Raw genomic sequence first — 19427 nt, 5'->3', positions numbered from 1 at the left:
GCCCACGCGTTTCCTTCCACTGCATGTGAGTGTGTCACCGCCATCAGCCCTCCGCCACTGGGTTCGCCCCCTGAGGCCTGTGTGGTCCGTCTCACTGTTTGTGAATGTGCAACCGCGGTCAGTCTGCCCCACACCCCGACTGGTTCCGGGCTGCCTGCGTGCCTAGGTCGGGGGATCTGTCCTGGCCGACCCAGCTCTGCTGCTGGCTCTGCCTCTCTACCGTCCCCATTGAACACCTACAAAGGAGTACCCATCAGACTGTCAGCAGATTTCTCAAAAGAGACCTTACAGGCAAGAAGGGGCTGGAAAGAAGTATTCCAAGTCATGAAATCCAAAGACCTACAGCCAAGATTGCTTTATCCAGCAAAGCTTTCATTTAGAATGGAACGACAGATAAAGTGCTTCTCAGATAAGGTCAAGTTCAAGGAGTTCATCATCATCAAGCCCTTATTATATGAAATGCTAAAGGGACTTATATAAGAAAAGGAAGATGAAACATATGAACAGTGAAAGGACAGCAAACACACAGTTATTAACAACCACACCTAAAACAAAAGCAAACCAAGAGGACAGCTAGATCAGGAGTGGAACCATAGAAATGAAGAACACATGGAGGGTTAGAAACAGGGGGGGTGGGAGCGGGAGAAGGGGGAGAAGGCACAGAAAATAGCATAGATGGTAGGTATAAAATACATAGGGGGAGGGTGAGAATACTATGGGAAATATAGAATCTAAAGAACTTGAGGCACGTGGTTATAAACTAAGGGGGGAGAATGGTGGGGGAGGGAGTGTGCGGGTGGAGGGGAATGAAGGGGAGGAATAGAACAACTGTAATGGTATAATCAATAAAATATATTAAAAAAAAGAAAAGAATGACTCTGAGAAACAGCTCCTCAGTGACTGAATTTATTTTTGTGGGATTCTCAGAACAGTCAGAGCTCTGTGTCCTCCTGTTCCTCCTGTTCTTAGGGATCTATGTGTTTACCGTGGTGGGCAAATTCGGCTTGATGACCCTGATTGGGCTGAATTCTAGTCTCCACACTCCAATGTACTTTTTCCTTTTCAACTTGTCTTTTATAGATCTGTGTTACTCTTGCGTCTTTACCCCCAAAATGCTGAATGATTTTGTGTCTGAAAATGTCATCTCTTTTGTGGGATGCATGACTCAACTATTTTTCTTCTGTTTCTTTGTCAATTCTGAGTGCTACGTGCTGGTAGCAATGGCCTATGACCACTAGGTGGTTATCTGCAAGCCTCTGCTGTACACAGTCATCATGTCCCCCCAGGTCTGTGCTCTGCTGATGTTCAGTTCCTACATGGCAGGGTTCCTGGGGGCCATGGCCCACACTGGAAGCATGCTGAGACTGAGCTTCTGTGACTCCAATGTCATCAACCATTACCTGTGCGAAGTGCTCCCCCTCCTGCAGCTCTCCTGCAGCAGCACCCGGGCCAACCGGCTGGTGTTTTTCCTTGTTGTTGGAGAGGTCATGACAAAATATAGCAGCAGCATCTTTGTCTCTTACGCTTTGATTCTCCTCAGTATCCTCTGCATACCTTTCGCAGAGGGAAGGGCCAAAGCCTTTAGCACATGCAGCTCCCACGTCCTTGCTGTGGCTCTGTTTTTCGAGTCAGGGGCACTTACCTATCAAACAACCTGTCTCCCTGGGCCTGTGTACCAGAGCAAGTATGCTTCCATCTTCTACACCAACATGGTTCCCATGGTCAACCCTTTGATCTAGAGTTTGAGGAATAAGGACATTAAACTTGCCCTGGGTAAAACCCTGAAAAGAGTGCTTTTCTGTGGGTTCTGTTTGTATCAGTTAATGACTGGGAAGCATCATCATATCTTTTTATCTACAGATGGGGGAATTTTCATTTTTCTCTCTAGTAGGGTCTTCTCTCCACTTAAAAATTGCAAATCTCTTGTTTATACTCTTCTTGAGGATGTATGTATAATAGAATATATTTTGTACTATATAAATGGGTTCACTGTATGCAACTTAGCATTGATTGAATGGCTATTATTTACTTGACTCCAATATGGGCCCAAGACATGAGTAAGACGAGGCCCCATGCCTTCCATCCTTTTCTTGGTAGGCTAAATGGGCTCATCCAACTGACATTTCTGGCTGGGATCTGGGGAAAGTGGTGATGTGAAGGTCCATGAGAGTGAATGTGGTTTTCTTCAGTTATGGGAGCAGCCTTGGGCCATAGGTAAGATCGTCTCCCAGTCCCCAGAGAGATTGGAAGGATCATAAATTATCTCCTTCATCCACGTAAATATACACAAAAGAGAAGGCTTCACCCAAGAGCCCCTTATGGGGTCTGGAAATTTTTTTAAATTTAGAGGTAGAGGATGGGGAGAGAGACAGAAAGACAGACAGACAGAAACAGAGAGAGATAGAGAGAGAAACACTGATGTGAGAGGGAAACATTGACCAGTTGCCTCCTGTACTTGCCCCCATTGGGTATCAAACCCATAACCTAGGTATGTGCCCTGCAACCTTTTGGTGCACGGGATGATGCTTCAACCAACTGAGCCACCTGGCCAGGGTCCTGTTCTGAAATGTAAAGATAAATTGAAACTAAAATATCTCATTTCCAATTATAGAACTCTTTGGCCTTGGGATAGTAATCACGGGTAAGCAGTCTTATAATTGGGTCTGCTTAGGGGCTCTGGATACTAAGGCTGAAAGCAAAAGAAGAACAAAAGCAAAGCTCCATGGACGTTCATGAGTATGTCACCTGCTACCTCTGTTATGCCCTGAAGGTACGCTATGGGACATATGGGGAAATCCTTCTATTCTTTGCAGTAGATTTAGACTTTACTGTCTCTAAGTGCACTTGTTACAGTTAGAAGAATCAGGGAGAAAGAGGAATCATATTGTATTCCCCACTGGCAAGAGAGACTTGGAAGGGACCCAGATTGTGAGTGCCAAAGATTACTCCAAACTGCTCTGCTGAAGGTGCTGCCCTTCTGTATGGAATAGCTCTGATTTTGAGGGATGTGTCCCCATAAACTGCCCTTTGCATAGGCAGGAAGGTGGACCTGTGGCCAGGCCAACCCATGTGGAGAAGAGCAGGGTGAAGACTTGTGTGGTCAGAAGAAGGGGACCCTACTCTGAGCAGAGGCTAGAACGTGGGTTGTCCTCGAGGAAACCCTCTCTCAAGAGTATTCATACTTTTTTTGGATATGGGGAGAGTTGTATAAAGTACTGAGTTTATACATTTTGCTTTGCTTATATTTCTCCAACTCTTCCCTAAAATCAGATAAGTTTCAAGTGTGTCTCGGTATCAGAAACAAGGCAGCAAGTGGAAGTAAGGGCTTCCTCACACTTACCGCCTTGCTGACACACACGTGGAATCAGCAACATCATACTGATGAGAAGGGCAGTCAAGGGTTCCAAGGCTACTGGAAGGACAGGGTTTCATCACCAAAAAGACATACATGGGAAAAAGAAAGGGCTGCAACCCAGGCCATGCAGACATGGCAAGCCACATGCACATTGTCGCCTGGGTGCCAAGATGAAGGGGTGCTTACATGGGAGAAAATGGGAGCTGAGGCAAGGAGACTTAGAACCGTCGAGCTTTATTAGGAACAGTTCTTCCTGTTTGGTTCTTGGATGTAGTGTTTTCACAATTAAGCAGAGTGCAAGAGCCTCCATTAAAGTCCCACACCTCCTGCAGCCTCTCCCCACTGGTTACGTATTCTTAACGTTCCAGTTAGTCTTCATCAGTCTCTATGGCGTTCACGATGAATGCAATGCTTACAACGCCCCAGATTTCTTCTCCATCCGGAATTAGACCTCCACCCACCTCACTGGTTTTCTTGTCTGACCTGGATGCCTCGCAGACCTGACACAGCACAAAGGGTCCAGCTCTAAAATCTCGGTCTCCTTCTTGCTCACCTTGGCTGAGCCCTGCACAGACACCCAAAAGGACAGTGCCACTGTTCACCGAGGGACCCCGCTCCCTGCTCCGGAAGCATTTTCTCACCCCTCGTCTCCCCTTGCCACAGATGGTCCACTGCCCAGGACTGTTCATTGCCCTCCCTCTGGCAGGTACCTCCAAACACTTCTCTCCTTTTCCAAGACAAACAACACCCCCCTCACCCCTTAAATTACTTTGCTTTTGTTTTTTCCCCAGTTTTGAGCTGAGAAAAACAGAGCTGCTAGGAACTTTTTTGGGCTGGAGACTCTTCGAGTGAACATAAATTGTGTCCGGCTCTGAGGGGGTCCTCCTGAGTGTGATGCTGAACTCCCTGGGGGGGGGGGGGGACTGGGAAGACTCCACTGAGCTGAATTCCTGGAGGTCAAACTGACACCACCACATGGCCCGCAGGCCCCCACCCACCCCACTACATATCATGTTGTCGGCCTGAACTACCCAAGGCCTCGCTAAGCTAAGACATTTACCAGGCAGGAAGTTCCAAGGGCTTGGAGGTTTCCTCCTGGAGCCAAGCAGGTCAGACTTCCCTTTGTAATGTGCAAGCGCTGAGCATCCCAGACCTGCTGAGTCAACCCTTTAGGGCACAGGTTTCATTTCTCTGGGATAAGCGCCCTGGGGGTTGTGCTGCTGGGATGTGTAGCCAGGGCATGCTTTTGTTCTTGTTGTCTGCTTTCTTTCTTCTTTCTAATGCCAGGCTGTTTTCCAGAGCAGCTATGCCACTTTACATCACCGCCACCAATGTGTGAGTGACTGGTTTCTCCACATCCTCACCAGCATGTAGGACTGTCCTCACACTTATTTTAAGGGGTTCTGATAAGTGGGTCAGACTATCTCTCTATGCTTCTAACTTTCCCATCTGCCTCTCTGCCGTCTGTATATCCTCCTCAGTGAAACGCCTGTTTGTGTCTGTTGCCTGTCTGTAATAGGGTTGCCTGTTTTCACTGCTGCATTTTGCCTCTTCCGACACTGTCCCCTGACTGCATATGTGGTTTGCAAACATTTCTGTCCAGTGTGCACTATGTCATTTCATTTGTCACCGAGCCTAGGCTTTAAATTTTAGTAAATTATAATTTATTTATTTCTTTTTAGATAGATCCCATTGCGGGGGGCAGGGCGGTCAACTCTAAAGTCCTTTTTTCTGGCCCTACAGCCCCAGTTTTTCTCACAGAATTTTCCCCAGTGTTTTACGTGTAGACATATGAATTATGTCTACATGTTAATGTTAATGTTTTAACATTAACATTAATGTTTTCATGAGCTGTGAGGTGTTGTATTTACATCAAGGGCTTTTTGTTTTTTGCCTGTGGATATCTGATGGCCCTACTCCCACTTAATGGAAAGTCCGCCTTTTCTCCTATGAATTGTTCTGCACACCCGCTAAAAATCAGCTGGGCTTCTTTGTTTGGGTGTCTACTCTGTTCCATCGATTGCCTTGTCTTTACCTTCTTGGCTACATAATAACTGTTAAAATAGGGGAGGTTTTATTCTGGTTTTGCATTGTTATTTAACTAATTTGTCTTTCCTTATAAGTATTTTTTAAAAGAAAAGTGCATATTTCCATTTTTAAGAGAAGTTCTACAACTTGCTTTTTTCATTTAACAGCCCATCATCAATACCTTTTCATCTAAGTAAGTACCTATTGATCTATTTCATTTTACCAGTAAAAATAAAAATAAACCAAAACACAAATTTATACTATCACACTGTACTGATGTACTGGAATCAACCTGGTCTCTCTTAATGACTATTTTTTCCAGTTTCCTATTATTATAATAAATAATGCTGAAATCAATAATCATATTGGGTGTGTGTTTGCTCAAATGTTCCCCATGTGCTGCCATTTGACTTTGCTTGTAGTGTAGTCAAATATCAATTTTGTTTTTAACTTTCGTCAAGTGTTTCTAAGCACTTTCAAGTTCTCAGTTTTACAGCCCAGCCCGTCGCAGTCCCTGAAGGACTGAGGAAGTCCACTCTGGAGCAGCGGAGCAGCTCTGGGGACCCCGACCTGGGCGTCTAGGGGAATTACAAGTCCTCTCCAGAGCCCAGAAATGGCCATCGCCAGCCTGGGAGTCACGTGGGGGCAATTCTATCCCATTCCTGGCAGCAACCTAACAACATTTTCAAATTGCCATTCTACTGCCAGGGTCACGCCCTACAGGCTGGAAGCTTCATGGCGAATGCCACATGCCACCCACCCTGGGGAGGGAGACCCAATTCTAGGTGCACTCAGAGGAGATCCGGTGTGTGGCCTGCAGGACACCCTAGCCAGCCTTGTCGTTGGGAAGCGTCCTGGGGGATTTCGTTCCAGTTGTCGGGTGTCATGTGGCGGCCGCTTTTATGTAGTGTCTTCCCCCCGGAGCTCCAGCGAAATATGCAATAAATGGGATGTAGCCCTGGTGTCAGCTGCCTACTTCCGGCGACCTTAGCGGATCATCCTGGTGGTGCCTGGGCATCAGCGCATCATCTATTCGCCGAGCTTAAACGTCAAGGGGTTTCCATCGCTGCTCTCCTGGGCTAGGTTATGAGGTTGCTGGGGTTGGGGGTCGGTCAGCACGCAGGGGTGTCAAGGATTAAAGGGAGAGGATTCCAGCTCCCGGACGCCGTCCCGCAGGTGCTCTGGCTGTCTGAGACGCCTCCAAGGAGTTTTCCAAGTTCCATTTCAGAGGCCAGACCTGCTCCTTCCTGCGGGACAGTTTGGAACGGCGGCTCCAGAGGACAAAACTCCCGCCAATTTTTCCTAGACCAGCTCCGGAGATGGAAACCAGTGCAGGCGGGATGGACAAATCTGTGTAGTGTCCATCCCAAATGTGGGTGTGATGCCCAGTGGTCGCAACTTCCCCAAATATTTCGAAGTCCCCTGCCTGGAGCTGCAGCCTGGCAGTATGGCCGGTAAGATGAAGCAGGCAGGGGACTTCGCAAGGCCTCTTTCTCTTCTTTCCCACCCTCTAATTCTAGGGCAGGCCTGAGAGAAGGCCAGGCTCCCAGGGCGCAGCTGTGGGCTCTTGCAGGCCTGGGGATCCCAGTATTTTCCTGTGCTGTCCGCGCGCTGCTTTGCGCGCCACCTGGTGGCCACTTTATGTAGCTTTCTTCTCTAGCTCCAGTGGAAGCAGGAGTGGGATCCCATCCAGCCCCAAGGTCTGTGACCAGAGCCTGGGACGCTATCTGCAAGGGCAGAATCATTCTGTTACAAAACTGCTTTTCTTCTGATGAGAACTTTCAAGATCTACTTGCAAATATGCAATATGCTATTATCAACTACTGTCACTATGCTGCCCCGTGAACTTACTGCCATTACCCAGTGGGCGCCTGAACAAAGTGGTCACAGTGGCAGGGATGGAGGTCGTGCATGGGCTCAGCAACATGGACTTCCACTCACCAGGGCAGACCTGGCTTCACGCTCCACGTCTGAGACCAACACTGCGTCCCCAGCGTGGTATCATTCCCTGGGGTGATCGCCGTCTAGCCACCCGGCAGCAGCTTGACTGCACTGGGGCCCTTCCAAATGGAAAGGGCAGTGTTTTACCCTTCCTGGAATACATACTTGCTCTGGATATGGACTTGCCTTCCCTGCACACGATGCTACTGCCAAAATTACTACCCATGGACTTGCAGGGTGCCTTATTCACCATCCTGCTACCCCACACAGCACTGTTTCTAATCAAGGAGCTCACCTCGAAGCAGAGGATGCGCAACAATGGAGCCGTGCTCTGGAATCCGCTAGTCTTGCCATGCCCCCCACCAACTGGCTTCATGGCGCAGCAGAATGGCCTTTTGAAGACTCAGCTACAGCACCAGCCAGGGAGCACTATCTCATGGGGCTGCCGCCAGGTTCTCCAGAGGCTGCACAAGCTCTAATCAGTGTCCAGTCTGGGGAGCTGTGTTCTGATAGCCAGGCTGCATGGGTCTGGGCAGCAAGGGTGGAAAGAGAAGTGTCACCACACCCATTTCTCACAAACTCTGTGTTCTACTGCCTGAAGGACTTACCCACAGAGGGAGAAAGGCTTCCACGAGGGGCCACAACAATGATTCTATTGTTAAGGCTGCCACTTGGCCATTTGGGGCTCCTCATACCTCTGAATCAATAAGCGAAGAAGGGGGTTACAGTGCTAACCCCACTTACCAATGGGAAATCGAACTCTGCTCAACAGTGGAGCTAAGGAGGAGTGCGCCCGGGCTACAGGAAACCTGTTCGGCTGTCTCCCAGTGTAACCACATCCTGGGTCAAGGTCGGTGGAAAAGTACAGCAACCCCACATGACTGTATTTAGAGACGGGGCCTTTGAAGGATGTAATTACCTTCAATGAGTCCTTAGGGTGGAACCTAATCCAATAGGGCCGGTGTCCTTGTAAGAAGAGATCAGGATACAGACATGGAACACAGAGGGAAGACCATGTGAGGACACAGCAAGAAGGTAGTTATCTGCAGGCCAGGGAGAGAGGCCCCGGGAGAAAACAACCCATGAGACAACTTGATCTCGGACCTACAGCCTCGAGACCTGTGAGCAAATAAGTTTCTGTGGTTCAAACAACACAGTCTGTGCAGCACTTTGTCCCAACACTCCAAGCACACTAATCCAGTGACCATCTCATCCTCTGGGCTCTCATGCTTCCACTATAAAGCTGGGCCTGGTTACAGAGGCCCTGAAAAGGCAGGCATCCCCCTACCACTGTCCGCGGGCATGTATGAGATAACAGAAATGCAGCGGGGTAGCAGGGCATGGTGTCATGGGTATAAAGACCCCTTGGGATGAGTCCCACGTGCTCTCTGCTGATTCTTCCTCCAGGCCCACGTCATTGGCACAGTGCTCGTGGCCAGGCAGGCAGGGAGAATACGGTGGTCATTATGCGACCTAGTGAGGTCCGCTTCTTGTTGTCCAGCAGACACGCACACTCCTCCTGTGCTGCGGGGGAGCCAAGCCTCCTCCCCTTTCCCTCCTTTCCTGCTGCCTCTAAGTGCAGAACTCATCACATCTCCGTGTTACTGATGCCCTTGAGGCTCAGGATGTTTCATTCCCAGTTGGAGTAAAACAGTTTCATTTCCCTATGGCGCAGGAGCATGAGCACCAACCACGGAGTGCTTCCCTCAGCTTTAGGGGTTCCCCTACTTGATCTTGAACTAACCATCAGTGCACCTCATCAGGGGTCTCTGGTACAGCAGTCAAAGACCACTTGCCCCTCGTCACTAAACACTTCAGTGACTAGGTCCACAGTCCAAAGGGTTATGCTCTGCATCTGGCCAGCCAGCTTGCAGGGTCTCCACTATCTTTTTTCCAGAGTATCATGACCTTGCCAACCTCCAGGCGGAGAGGGAAAGCCTGATGGTGGATGGTGTTAACTTGTTCAGAGAATGCAGGACAAGGCCCCCTAGTGTGTGGCCTATTTTCTGCAGCACAGATGCGCCCACTTTTGCCGGAGTTTCAGCTTTAGCAACAGGAACATAAATAAACTTCTTCACTTTGTAAAAGATAGAAAATGTTCTCTGACTGCCCGAGGGAGGCAGTGCTGAGTTCACTGACCTTATATCAAGAAAATCTGCTCAGGCAGCAAAGTATCATTTATACAGTGAACACCTGAGCATCAGAGGAGGCTTTCTAACTGCAGAAACACCCACAGTGCACACTGAAAACCAACTTCATGTTTGTACAACAGTGTCTTCCACGAATCAGACCAAGCATTACTCACAAGGTTCCTTTTACTTCTTTTTCTTTCTTCATGGCAAATTTTCAGCCCAAACTCTACTAGGTATTTTTCTTAAATAGAAATACAGACCCAAAAGGGTTAATGAGGCTCGCTCCCGTTGTTGCAGCTTTTTTTCCCAAATCCAGGCAGCCCAGCCAAGGCTCACATCTGTTGCTGCGATCTTGCCACTTCTGTCCTAAGCTTGTCCTTTGTCTCATTGTCCCCAGGTTTAATAAACATACTCTCACTACCCCCTGGACTCTGTGTTGAATTCCTTCCCACACAAAGTCCTGAACTCACATATCCCAGACTGTGAGGGGCAGACCTGCCTTCCCCTGGTCCCTTTCGCACAACAAGGCTTGTTCTCTCTAAGGCAGGAAGGCTCCGTCTTCTGCCTCCAGGAGTCCAGCAGAATGTTAAGCAGTCCCACTTCTTGGTAGTTTTTATATTTTATAAAAAGTGTCATTGGGGGTTCCCAATAATTTGTCAAGGTCAGAATGAGGGGCTGCAGATGGCACCTGAATGCCAGGCACTGCCTCTGAAAAGTGCAGGGCGGGGGCTGCTGCAGAAACCACATTAATGTCATTAACATTACCTGTCACTACCAGAACCAATAAGTAAAGACAAGGATGAATCTTTATGGGCACTTTATTCAGATGCCAGGGCTCTGAGAAGACAGCAGGTTATGTACCCTCAAAGCTGTTTTAACATTTCATCTCAAATGGTAGGTTACAAAAGAGAAGAAGAGGTAGGCATTAGATTTGGAAAAAAAGGTTAATCAGATAAGAGTTGCTGTCAAGGACAATTTTCTTAGTATTTGTCTGCTGATCAACAATTCTTTATCTTTCTCTGACTTTCCCTGCCTGGATCACAATGACTCAGATAACATATCTATCACTTGCAGAGCCCCCTGCCCCAAAGGCAGAATTGCTTGGGACCAGTTCCTGGGAAAACAGCTTCCACACACATTAATCACTTAAGCCTATCAAGGAAAACTACAGCTAAAACCTCCAACTCTTGAATTCCCCTCTCACCTCCCTGGCACAGGCCCCAGCCTGGATACGGAAGGTGTGGTGGGGAGTCCCTAGACAAGGGTCCAGACAAGCATCCCAAGAGTGTGGAAGACAGGGAGACTTACACAAAAGTGACAAAAGTGAGAGCCCAAAAGTGACAAAACCAGTGGAGCTCAAGGGGCTTAGTGACTCTAGCACTTTCGGCGGGGAGCCTCGGGACTCTCAAGACACCCAGACAGTCCCATGCGGGGGCACGACCACGCCGCCACACTGCAAAGCCCAGCTAGGAGATAAACTGTCCAGAGGAAGCAGGGTGATAAGGAAGAGTCTGGGAGCAGATCTTTGCGAGTATCTCAGAAATCTCGTGGAAATCTCAGGATTTCTGCGCTGTAGGCTCACATCCCTGTGCTTGCCAGGGCGGAACGGCGGGGCAAGGGGCGGGTACAATTCGAGACCCTCCCAGGAGCTTTGGCGGAGGGGCGGGGCGAGCCTCGTTTTGGCCGACGCAGAAAGCTGGATGCGCCCGGCCCAGAACTGTCGTAAAAAGGGGCGGGGCGCTCCGCGGTGTGGAGCAACGCTCAGGTCCGCGACTTGGTGGGTGAAGGGGTTATGGATCGCTACGCGGGCGCCTTCGAGGAGGCGGTGGATGGGACTCGGCAGCAGGAGCGGCACTATCAGCTCCTCTCGGCGCTGCAGAGCCTGGTTAAGGAGCTTCCCAGGTACGCAGCCGCGGGGCGGCGGGTGAGACCGCTCCTAGTCCTGCCCGCACTCACCGCGCCCCTCTGCCCCCAGCTCTTTCCAACAGCGCCTGTCCTACACCACGCTCAGCGACCTGGCCCTGGCGCTCCTCGACGGCACCGTGTTCGAGATCTTGCAGGGGCTGCTGGAGATCCAGCACCTCACGGAGAAGAGCCTGTACAACCAGCGCCTGCGACTGCAGAACCAGCACCGAGGTGCGCGGGCGGGGGGGCGGGGGGCGGTGCGGTGTCACAACCCACGCTCCTCCTGCGCGAAGTCAGCCTGGGAGCTCTAGGTCTCAGAGGGCCGAGCCCTTCCCTGGGTGTCGTTCGAAAGAAGTTCCTAAAAGGGCGAGGAGGCTTTGCTAGGGCTTTTTTGGTGAAAAATGGGTCAAGCCAACCTTATTTTCTCAGTTGCAGGGGTCCCCTTTTAGCATAACACTTGAAACTTCTTCCTCCAGCTTCTTCGTGCTCCCACCCCCATCCAGGCAGGATGGCCTGAGACCCAGGGGCAGATCCTGGTGGGGGGCGGTCCTAGCGCTTGGCTGCCTCCAGGGGTGCTGGGAAGTGTTGACAGCTGTGTAGGGCCTTTCTGGTCAGCTCCCTCTCCCGTGGTGCAGAGTCCCCCACCAGCTGTGATTGCCCTGCACTGTGTCCTGTGGCACCTTTTGGGACCCCAAATCTTAGCCACACAGTGGGCCAAAGCCCCGTGAGTCTCCGCCCCTCCCAGTTATCCTCACTGGGCAGAGGGCCTGGGAGGTGCTCCCCATTCCCTTTCTGCAAGGTATTCTGGGCAGCTGTCCCTGCCCCATCAGATTTCCCACTTTTATTATTTTATTGTTCCTCTTCTTATTTGTTAACAACTTATTTGTTAAAACATTTAGAAACATTGAAAGAGTAGTATAATGAACACCCATATGCGCTCCAGCCAGATTCAATAATTAACATGCTGCCAGAGCTGTTTATACCCCTCAATCTCAGCAGCATCATAGGGCCTCACCAGGAGTGGTCAGAATTCCTCTAGACCATGCTTTTCAAACACAGCACTGTTGGTGTTTGCAGCTGGACAACTGTTAAGGGTGAGAGTGTGTCCTGTGCATAGCAGGAGGCGTAGAAGCGTCCCTGGTATCCACCACTAGATGACAGGCCCTCCCTCTGCGAGTCATGACAACCAGAAATGTCTTCAGGCCTCTTTGGGGGTCAGCGTTAGCCCAGGATTAGGAGCCAGTGGTCCAGGACACACTGTCCTGTGTGACCACAGTGGGTGGCCTGCTGAGAAACTGATCATTCAAGGGTGACTTCTGACCTTCAGTCCATGGTCACGTGACCCCACTTGTCTCAGAAGGGCTGTTCTTTATAAGGGTTTAGTGTAGGTTCGTATGTTGCTGTTGTTTACTTCGGTCTCGGCTTCTGGGATCGTCCCCAGCATTTATTGTGGCACTGACATTTTGAAGACTCCAGGGCCTTCCACCTGCAGCATGTCACCACTCTGGCTCTGTCAGATTGCTGCTTCGGGCTGGCATTTAACCTGTCTCTCTGCCCTCTGTGTGTCCTCGGAAGAGGACAGCGGGTAGGGCCTGATGGTACTCAGGGTAAATGTTCCTGGCCAGAAATTCTTCTCGTGGTGCAAGGTCACTCTCTAGGGGGACAGGTGCTGTACGTCTGCCCCAGGATTTGTGTGTTTCTATCGGAAGTGGGTGATGGTTTTGTCAGAGTCCTATTATGCATCTATTGAGGTGATCAGTAGCTTTTTGGTTGCTATGGTGAGTTGCATTGAGTTTTTATTTTCTGGGCTAAAATCTATTCCTGGAATAAATCCTGCTTGATCACCTTTTTCATCTGTGTTGAACAGCATTTGCTACAATCTCCAATTTTTGCCTCTGTCCATGGTGGTCTTCACTCTGTACTTCTCTTGTGGTGTGTTTGTCTGGTGTGAGTGTCAGGGTGCTGCTGGCTTCGCGGGATGAGCTGGGAAGTGTTCCCTCCAGTTTTCTAGAAGCATTTGTGTAGGATCGGTATTCCCTCTTCTTGTGTGGGTGGCTGTCTTTGTAAACATTTCTATTGGGGTACAAGATGCATGCATTCACAAATGCAGATCCAAAATACATAGCTTATTATTATCATTTTTTTAATCCTCACCCGAGGATATTTTTATTGATTTTTTAAAAATTTTAGTAACAGGAAGGGGGAGAGAGAGAAACATCAATCAGTTGCTTCCTGTTCACTCCCTGACCAGGAGTAGAGCCCGCATGCTCCGTATGTTCCCTGACCACTAGCCCACAGCCTTTGTGGTATGCAGGACGGTCCTGCAGTCAGCTGAGCCAGCCAGCCAGGGCTCGTTATTCTTCGTAATGCTCAGATCGTGTCACATGTGGCCAGCGGGGGAACTTCAGCCTGGCTCCTATGTCTTTTTGATGTGTCCCCATCATTCTTTGAGGATGTCCTTGCTTTCTGGGAGAGGAAGGTGTTCAGGCTCATCTGGTCTTTCCCTGCCTCGGCCCCTCTTCTAGTCAGCCCACCTCCAGCGTCCCCCAACTGACCAGCCTCCCATTGGGATGGACCTTCCCCTTCGGCCACCATGAAGTGTTTCCACTTCTCCTGCCTTTTGCCCAGCCTCTGCCAAATGCACGCAGCAGTGGTGGCTCACTCTTGCCGTCAGTAAGTCACACTTGCTCTGCTTTTGGTGATATTTGCTTATCTCCACAGAGTTAGTAGTTTGGGGAGCAAGTAAAGCACTCAGAATAATAATAATTGTGAAAGGGAAGCCCACCATTTCTCCATAGAGCTTTGGTTCCCTTTTTTATAAATTGTGCTTCATCGTATTTACTTATTAAGGACACGGAGCACTTCATGAATTCGAGTGTTATCCTTGTGCGAGACCCACGCTGATCTCTGTGGCGTTGCAGTTTCAGTGTATGTGCTCCTGAGGCGAGCCTGGGGCTCAGTTCCGTTCACTGGGGAGGTTTTGGTAACACTCTAGACCTTTTGCTGCTTTTTCCTCAGAATGTTGGCACAGGTTTTGCTGCTGGTGGTGGTGGGCAAGTGCTCTGTGACTTTTGCTTTTCCTTTCCTCTGACTTAGCAGGTGACAGTCAGCTGTGGCTGCTGTCCNCGGGGCTCAGTTCCGTTCAGTGGGGAGATTTTGGTAACACTCTAGACCTTTTTCTGCTTTTTCCTCAGAACGTTGGCACAGGTTTTGCTGCTGGTGGTGGTGGGCAAGTGTTCTGTGACTTTTGCTTTTCCTTTCCTCTGACTTAGCAGGTGACAGTCGGCTGTGGCTGCTGTCCTTGGTCATTATTAAGACCCTGGCCCTTCCACCCTGGCAGCAGGCAGAGGTCCCCGCCCACCTCTGGCTGCTCGTCCAGTGGAATCGGAGTTGACCTGGATTGTGTAGCAACATTTAGTAAACAGAGTGAAGGGGATGACATTTTCCTGCATTTGTGTGTGTCCCCCAATCCCGCCTCCATGTGGTTCACTCATTAACTAGGGAGTGTCTTCTTTGTCCCGGTGTCTCGAGGGTGGCCCTTGGTTTCAAACTCATTTAATATGATGTGTGCCATAGTTGAGGGGCACACAGGATGCCAAGAAGCAGGAGACGGGAGAAGACCATGGGCACAGCAGGTGCCAAACTACTGGTGGGGGAACCCCAGCAGCCCTCCCGAGAAGAGCTGTGTGATGTGAGGTCCTTGCCTAGGACAGAGTGGTGGCCTTGTGTTTCCTCATGGTCAAGGACCCCATGTTATGGGTGCTGTGGCCACTTGACTCCTACTGGCCTGGGATTTGGGCTGCGTGGTGTTGTATGTTCTGTTTTGTGACGGCTTCTTTCCATTCCATGATACCTGTGCCCTCTGTCCAGTCCTGTTGGACTCCATGCTGATCTCTGTATCGTTCCAGTTTCAGTACATGTTGCTGAGGCGAGCCTGGGGCTCAGTCCCGTTCAGTGGGAAGTTTTTGATAACTCTCTAGCCCCTTTTGCTGCGTGTCCTTCAGAATGTTGGGGCCGGGTGCGGTGCTGCTGGCAGTGGGCGCGTGCTTGTGTTAATGGTACGGTTTAGTGGGTCTCATGGGGCTTTGCTTGCTGGCCCAGTTGAGGCTCTGTCCCAGCAACACAGGCTGCCCAGCTCAGTCCGGCTTGGGGCTGCCCAGGTCCAGGCCCACTCTACTCCCTCTGGGAGCTGTGTGGGGTGGGGGGCTCTGCCCACCTGAAGGGTGCTGCTAAGTGGGGAGCAGCAGTCCCACACTCCCTTGGGCAGTGACGCCTCTCCTCACCCCCCTGCCCCACACCTTTGTCTGGGTGGTCTCCTGGACATTTCCGTGGATGCCCCATGGATGATGAGCAGGTTGCACCCAGGGCCGCTGGCCTGTGGCTTTGTGAGCCCAGAAGGCTCCAGACCAAATTCTCCCACCCTGTTGGGCTTGAGTCCAGGCTACAGCCCTGGCCCTGCCCCCACACCACTGCCCTGCCTCACCTTCTAGTGCCCTGCACCATCCCGCGTCCCCTGGAGCCCTACTGCTGGAGAAAGGCCCTGCCCTGGGTAAGGGTGAGACTAAGGGGGCCGGGTGGCTGGGAGTGCTCCCAGGAGCACCATCCAGGTCCTGGTGCAGGGCTTCGGGTGGGCTGGGCCATCAGTTGGGGCCTCACGTCTATGCCTTTGGTCTGGCTGCCCTGGGCCTGGGCCCAGTGCCGAGGTGGAGCAGGTGCTGATCCGGGAGGTGTTCCCGGGCTCCTCCATCTCATCCCTGCTGCCTCCTGATGGACTCTCTGGTCTTGTTCCCACCCAGTGCTCAGGCAGGCCCTGCACCAGAAGCACCAGGAAGCCCAGCAGGCCTGCCGGCCCCACAACTTGCCCATGCTGCAGGCAGCTGAGCAGCGCGAGCAGGAGGTAGGGGTGCAGGCTCTGCTGACAGGGCTTGGTGGAGGGGCTCAGGGCAGCTTGGGGGCTGCTGGAGGCCCGGTGAGTTCTTGCATGTGGCTTTTCACCTGGGGTCTTGGGGTGTGCCAGGACCAGGCAGAGATAGTACAGTCCCCTCCATCCCCGAGACTGCAGCCCTTAGTGGCCCAGGCCTGTGCAGGGCGGGTGCTGAGTAGGGACCATTGTGTGCATGGCCTTGGAGGTAGATGCCAGGGCAATGATGGGGTGACAGGGACAGTCAGCAGGGGCCCGTCCTGCTCCCAGGTTACTCAGGGACAGCCAGGAAGTCTGCAGGAAACCCAGAAGCCACGGGTGGTGGGGGTGCGTGCAGAGACGTGTGCAGGGCCCTTGGCAGCTGTAAGGCTGGGGGTGCAGGGGGAGGGCCCAAGCTGGAGTCTTAGGGGACCCCAGTGGGGAAGTGGTGCACACAAAGGCCCCGGGGTGGCTGCCAGCTCACTAGTGAGCAGGGGTAGCACAGGCACCTAGCCAGTTCATGGCTGTCCTGAGCTGTTGGCACTGGGCAAGGCCTGGTGCGCCAAGGGAGGACACCAAGTAGGAGATCCTGGAGGGAAGAGCCTTTGCGGGGGCAGCCAGGCCCCTCCGGAGGATTTGCTGTGGCACAGGGCGTGATCTGGGGGTAGTAAGGGTGCTGTCAGTGGTATTGGAGCCTGAGCTTTTAGGAGGGCGGGAGGTGGCCGGCCAGGACCCTGTATCTGGGGCATTGATGGGTTGGGCTGAGCCCCTGTGCCATGCCCCTGAGCGGTCCTCACTGTGGCAGGCAGTGGAGCACCGGATCCGGGAGGAGCAGCGGGCAATGGACCAGAAGATCATCCTGGAGCTAGAACGAAAGGCAGCGGACCAGCAGAGCACACTGGAGAAGGCGGGGGTTGCTGGCTTCTACGTGACCACCAACCCACAGGTCAGTGCCCTGGGCCTGTCCAGGCACAGCCCAGGGGATGCTAATCCCCAAAGGCCAGATTCCATCTGAGTTTGGGGGTTGGCTGCCTGGGAGCAGTGTGGGGGTAGGCCTCGGGGAGAGAGGTTTTAGGCTGTAGGGTTTCTGTGCAGTGCTCAGCACAGAGGCCGGTCATCCTGCCTCTGCCCACAGGCAGGCAGGCTGCAAGGAGGTACTCACCTCCCCCTGCTCTGACTCGCACTGGAGCGCCCTCTGCTGCTGCTCCCCTGCATACATCTCTGTGCGCCAGCCCAGGACAGCTGCAGGCCCTGCTATGCAGTGGAATCCTGGCCTCTGGCAGGCTGTGACCAGGCTTCACTGGAGTCAGCCCTCTGGGCTCATTGCCTGGCACACCCTAGGCCCTGATACCTGCTTCCGGGCCCCTGGGAAAGGAGCCTTCTGCCTGGGGCCTTTGCGAGAGGTGGGACCCAGTGTCATTGTGGCCTCAAGGTGGCCCCTCTGCATCCCAGGAGCTGACACTACAGATGAACCTGTTGGAACTCATCCGGAAGCTGCAGCAAAGGGGCTGCCAGGCAGGGAAGGCAGCCCTGTGACCAGGTGCGGTCCCTGCCAGTCGCCCACTGCCCATCCTTGCTGGGAAGGCAACCCTGTCCCACATTGCCACAAGTAGCAGAAAGCTAAGGAATTCATCTTCCTGATGTCTGGCCACTACCTTCCCAGGTACCTGCAGCAGGGGTCACACACCTTCTGAGGCGAGGCAGGGTGGGCCCTGGCTGTGTCTGCCACCCACCTTTGTCTGGGTTTTTATGTCAGCTAGAGCTGCCTCGTAGAAGGCGGGCAGGCCCAGCCTGCTGGCTCTCTGCCCCGGGGCTGGGCACGGGGTGCGGCTGGAGGTGCTGGCACCTTCCCATTCCACCAGGCACACCGCACCCTCAGCCGCACCCCAGGCTTCGTGCCTGTTCTGGTCTTGGCCCCACCCTTGGTGGGTGCACCCCCCGAGTGGGAGAGGCCCTGCCACCCAAACCCCATGTGACCCAGAGAATTAAAGGTGCCTCGGTACAGCCTGCATGTGGCTCAAGTGACAGTTCTGTGGTGCCTGTCCTGACCAGGTCCAAGAGCATCCTGTCTGCCTTGGTCCAAGCCTGGTGGCCCTGCTGTTGTCTGTGGAGGCGGGGGTGTCCAGCACCCTGCATGGCAGGAGCTGTGGTACTGCCCGAAGGGAGGCAGGGCCTGGCACCCAGGGGCACAGGGTTTGGGAGAGTCGGAGGCCAAGGTGAGATTTCTCAGGCCTTGGGAACCACCCCTCCCTGCTGCTGACCCCCACTGAGGGCCCCCAGGGAAAGGGCTTTTTTAGGCTCTTAACTGTAGAGATAGTGGTTTATTTATTTTTCTTTTTTTTTAATCTTTCTTTCTTTTTTAAAGATTTCATTTATTTGTCTTTAGAGAGGAAGGAAAGGAGGGAAGGAGAGAAACATCAATGTATAGCCAGTTCCTGTGAGTCCCCTGCTGGGAACTGGCCTGCAACCCAGGCATGTGGCCTTACTGGGAATCAAACCGCAATTGTGTGGTTTGCAGTCCCGCGCTCAATCCACTGAGCTACACCAGCCAGGCCGAGATAGTGGTTTATTGGTCAGCCCACTTTCCTCAGCGTGACCACCCTCCACCTGGGGGGCTTTAGCTCTGTGGGTTAGACGCTGGTGGGAGGCGGGCTTTGGGTCAGAGGGGCAGACAGAGACGGGGCAGTGCCCACTCAAAGGGCAGTTCCTGGCCATCTCTGGCTGTGGCAGGTGTCAGATTCAGCCTACACTCGCGTGCCCAGATCCTGAGTGGGGGCAGGGGTCGCACAGGCCCCACTTGAAGCAGGTCTCATAGTCTTGGGTGTCCAAAGGTGAATGCGTGGGAGGCTGGGCTGGCACAGCCTTGGCTCGGGGCACCTGGACCCACAGAGCCCTGCCCCAGCTGGAGGCCAAGTCTGGTGGCAGTGGAGCACCTCAGGCACTAGGCTGGACAGTGGAAGAGGCTGCCTGTGCGGAGCCTCCGCTTCAGCTCTTGCCACAGCAGCTGCCGCTCCCGCTGGGCACCCTTCATGACACTGCTGTTCTCCAGGGCACGGCGGGACAGGTAGGGCAGCACCTCCATCACAGGGCCATAGGGCACGTACTTGTACACAGGGAAGCCTGCCTGGCCTGTGAGCACAGGCAGAGGCCGTGAGTCCCAGCCCTG

General features: G+C 52.4%; 3 protein-coding genes across 3 annotated transcripts in view; 2 read left to right on the top strand and 1 right to left on the bottom strand.

Annotated features, from left to right (window-relative positions):
* The first annotated feature begins 869 nt into the window (after positions 1-869).
* LOC118987125 (olfactory receptor 8B4-like) lies at positions 870-5965 on the top strand. The gene is given in 2 exon segments (XM_037046172.1): positions 870-1800; positions 5880-5965. Coding segments are annotated over 2 exon segments (1014 nt in total). The 5' UTR covers positions 870-872.
* Positions 5966-11180: 5215 nt separating this feature from the next.
* LOC118987120 (protein DGCR6) lies at positions 11181-18622 on the top strand. The gene is made up of 5 exons (XM_037046167.1): positions 11181-11358; positions 11432-11592; positions 16158-16258; positions 17067-17207; positions 17714-18622. The coding sequence occupies exons 1-5, from the start codon at positions 11249-11251 to the stop codon at positions 17795-17797; spliced, it is 597 nt and encodes a 198-aa protein (XP_036902062.1). The 5' UTR covers positions 11181-11248; the 3' UTR covers positions 17798-18622.
* Positions 14588-19427, bottom strand: part of LOC118987121 (protein DGCR6-like) — a 12819-nt gene continuing 7979 nt past the window's right edge. Inside the window, exon 4 of the mRNA XM_037046168.1 lies at positions 14588-15906. Coding sequence (XP_036902063.1) covers positions 15848-15906 — 59 coding nt within the window. The 3' untranslated portion in view covers positions 14588-15847. The remainder of the gene's footprint in view (positions 15907-19427) is intronic.

The sequence above is a fragment of the Sturnira hondurensis genome, unplaced genomic scaffold (genome assembly GCF_014824575.4).
Source record: "Sturnira hondurensis isolate 20B ecotype Veracruz unplaced genomic scaffold, ASM1482457v3 Scaffold0005036, whole genome shotgun sequence".
Classification (NCBI taxonomy): domain Eukaryota; kingdom Metazoa; phylum Chordata; class Mammalia; order Chiroptera; family Phyllostomidae; genus Sturnira; species Sturnira hondurensis.
This window is presented reverse-complemented; position numbering and strand designations above follow the sequence as displayed.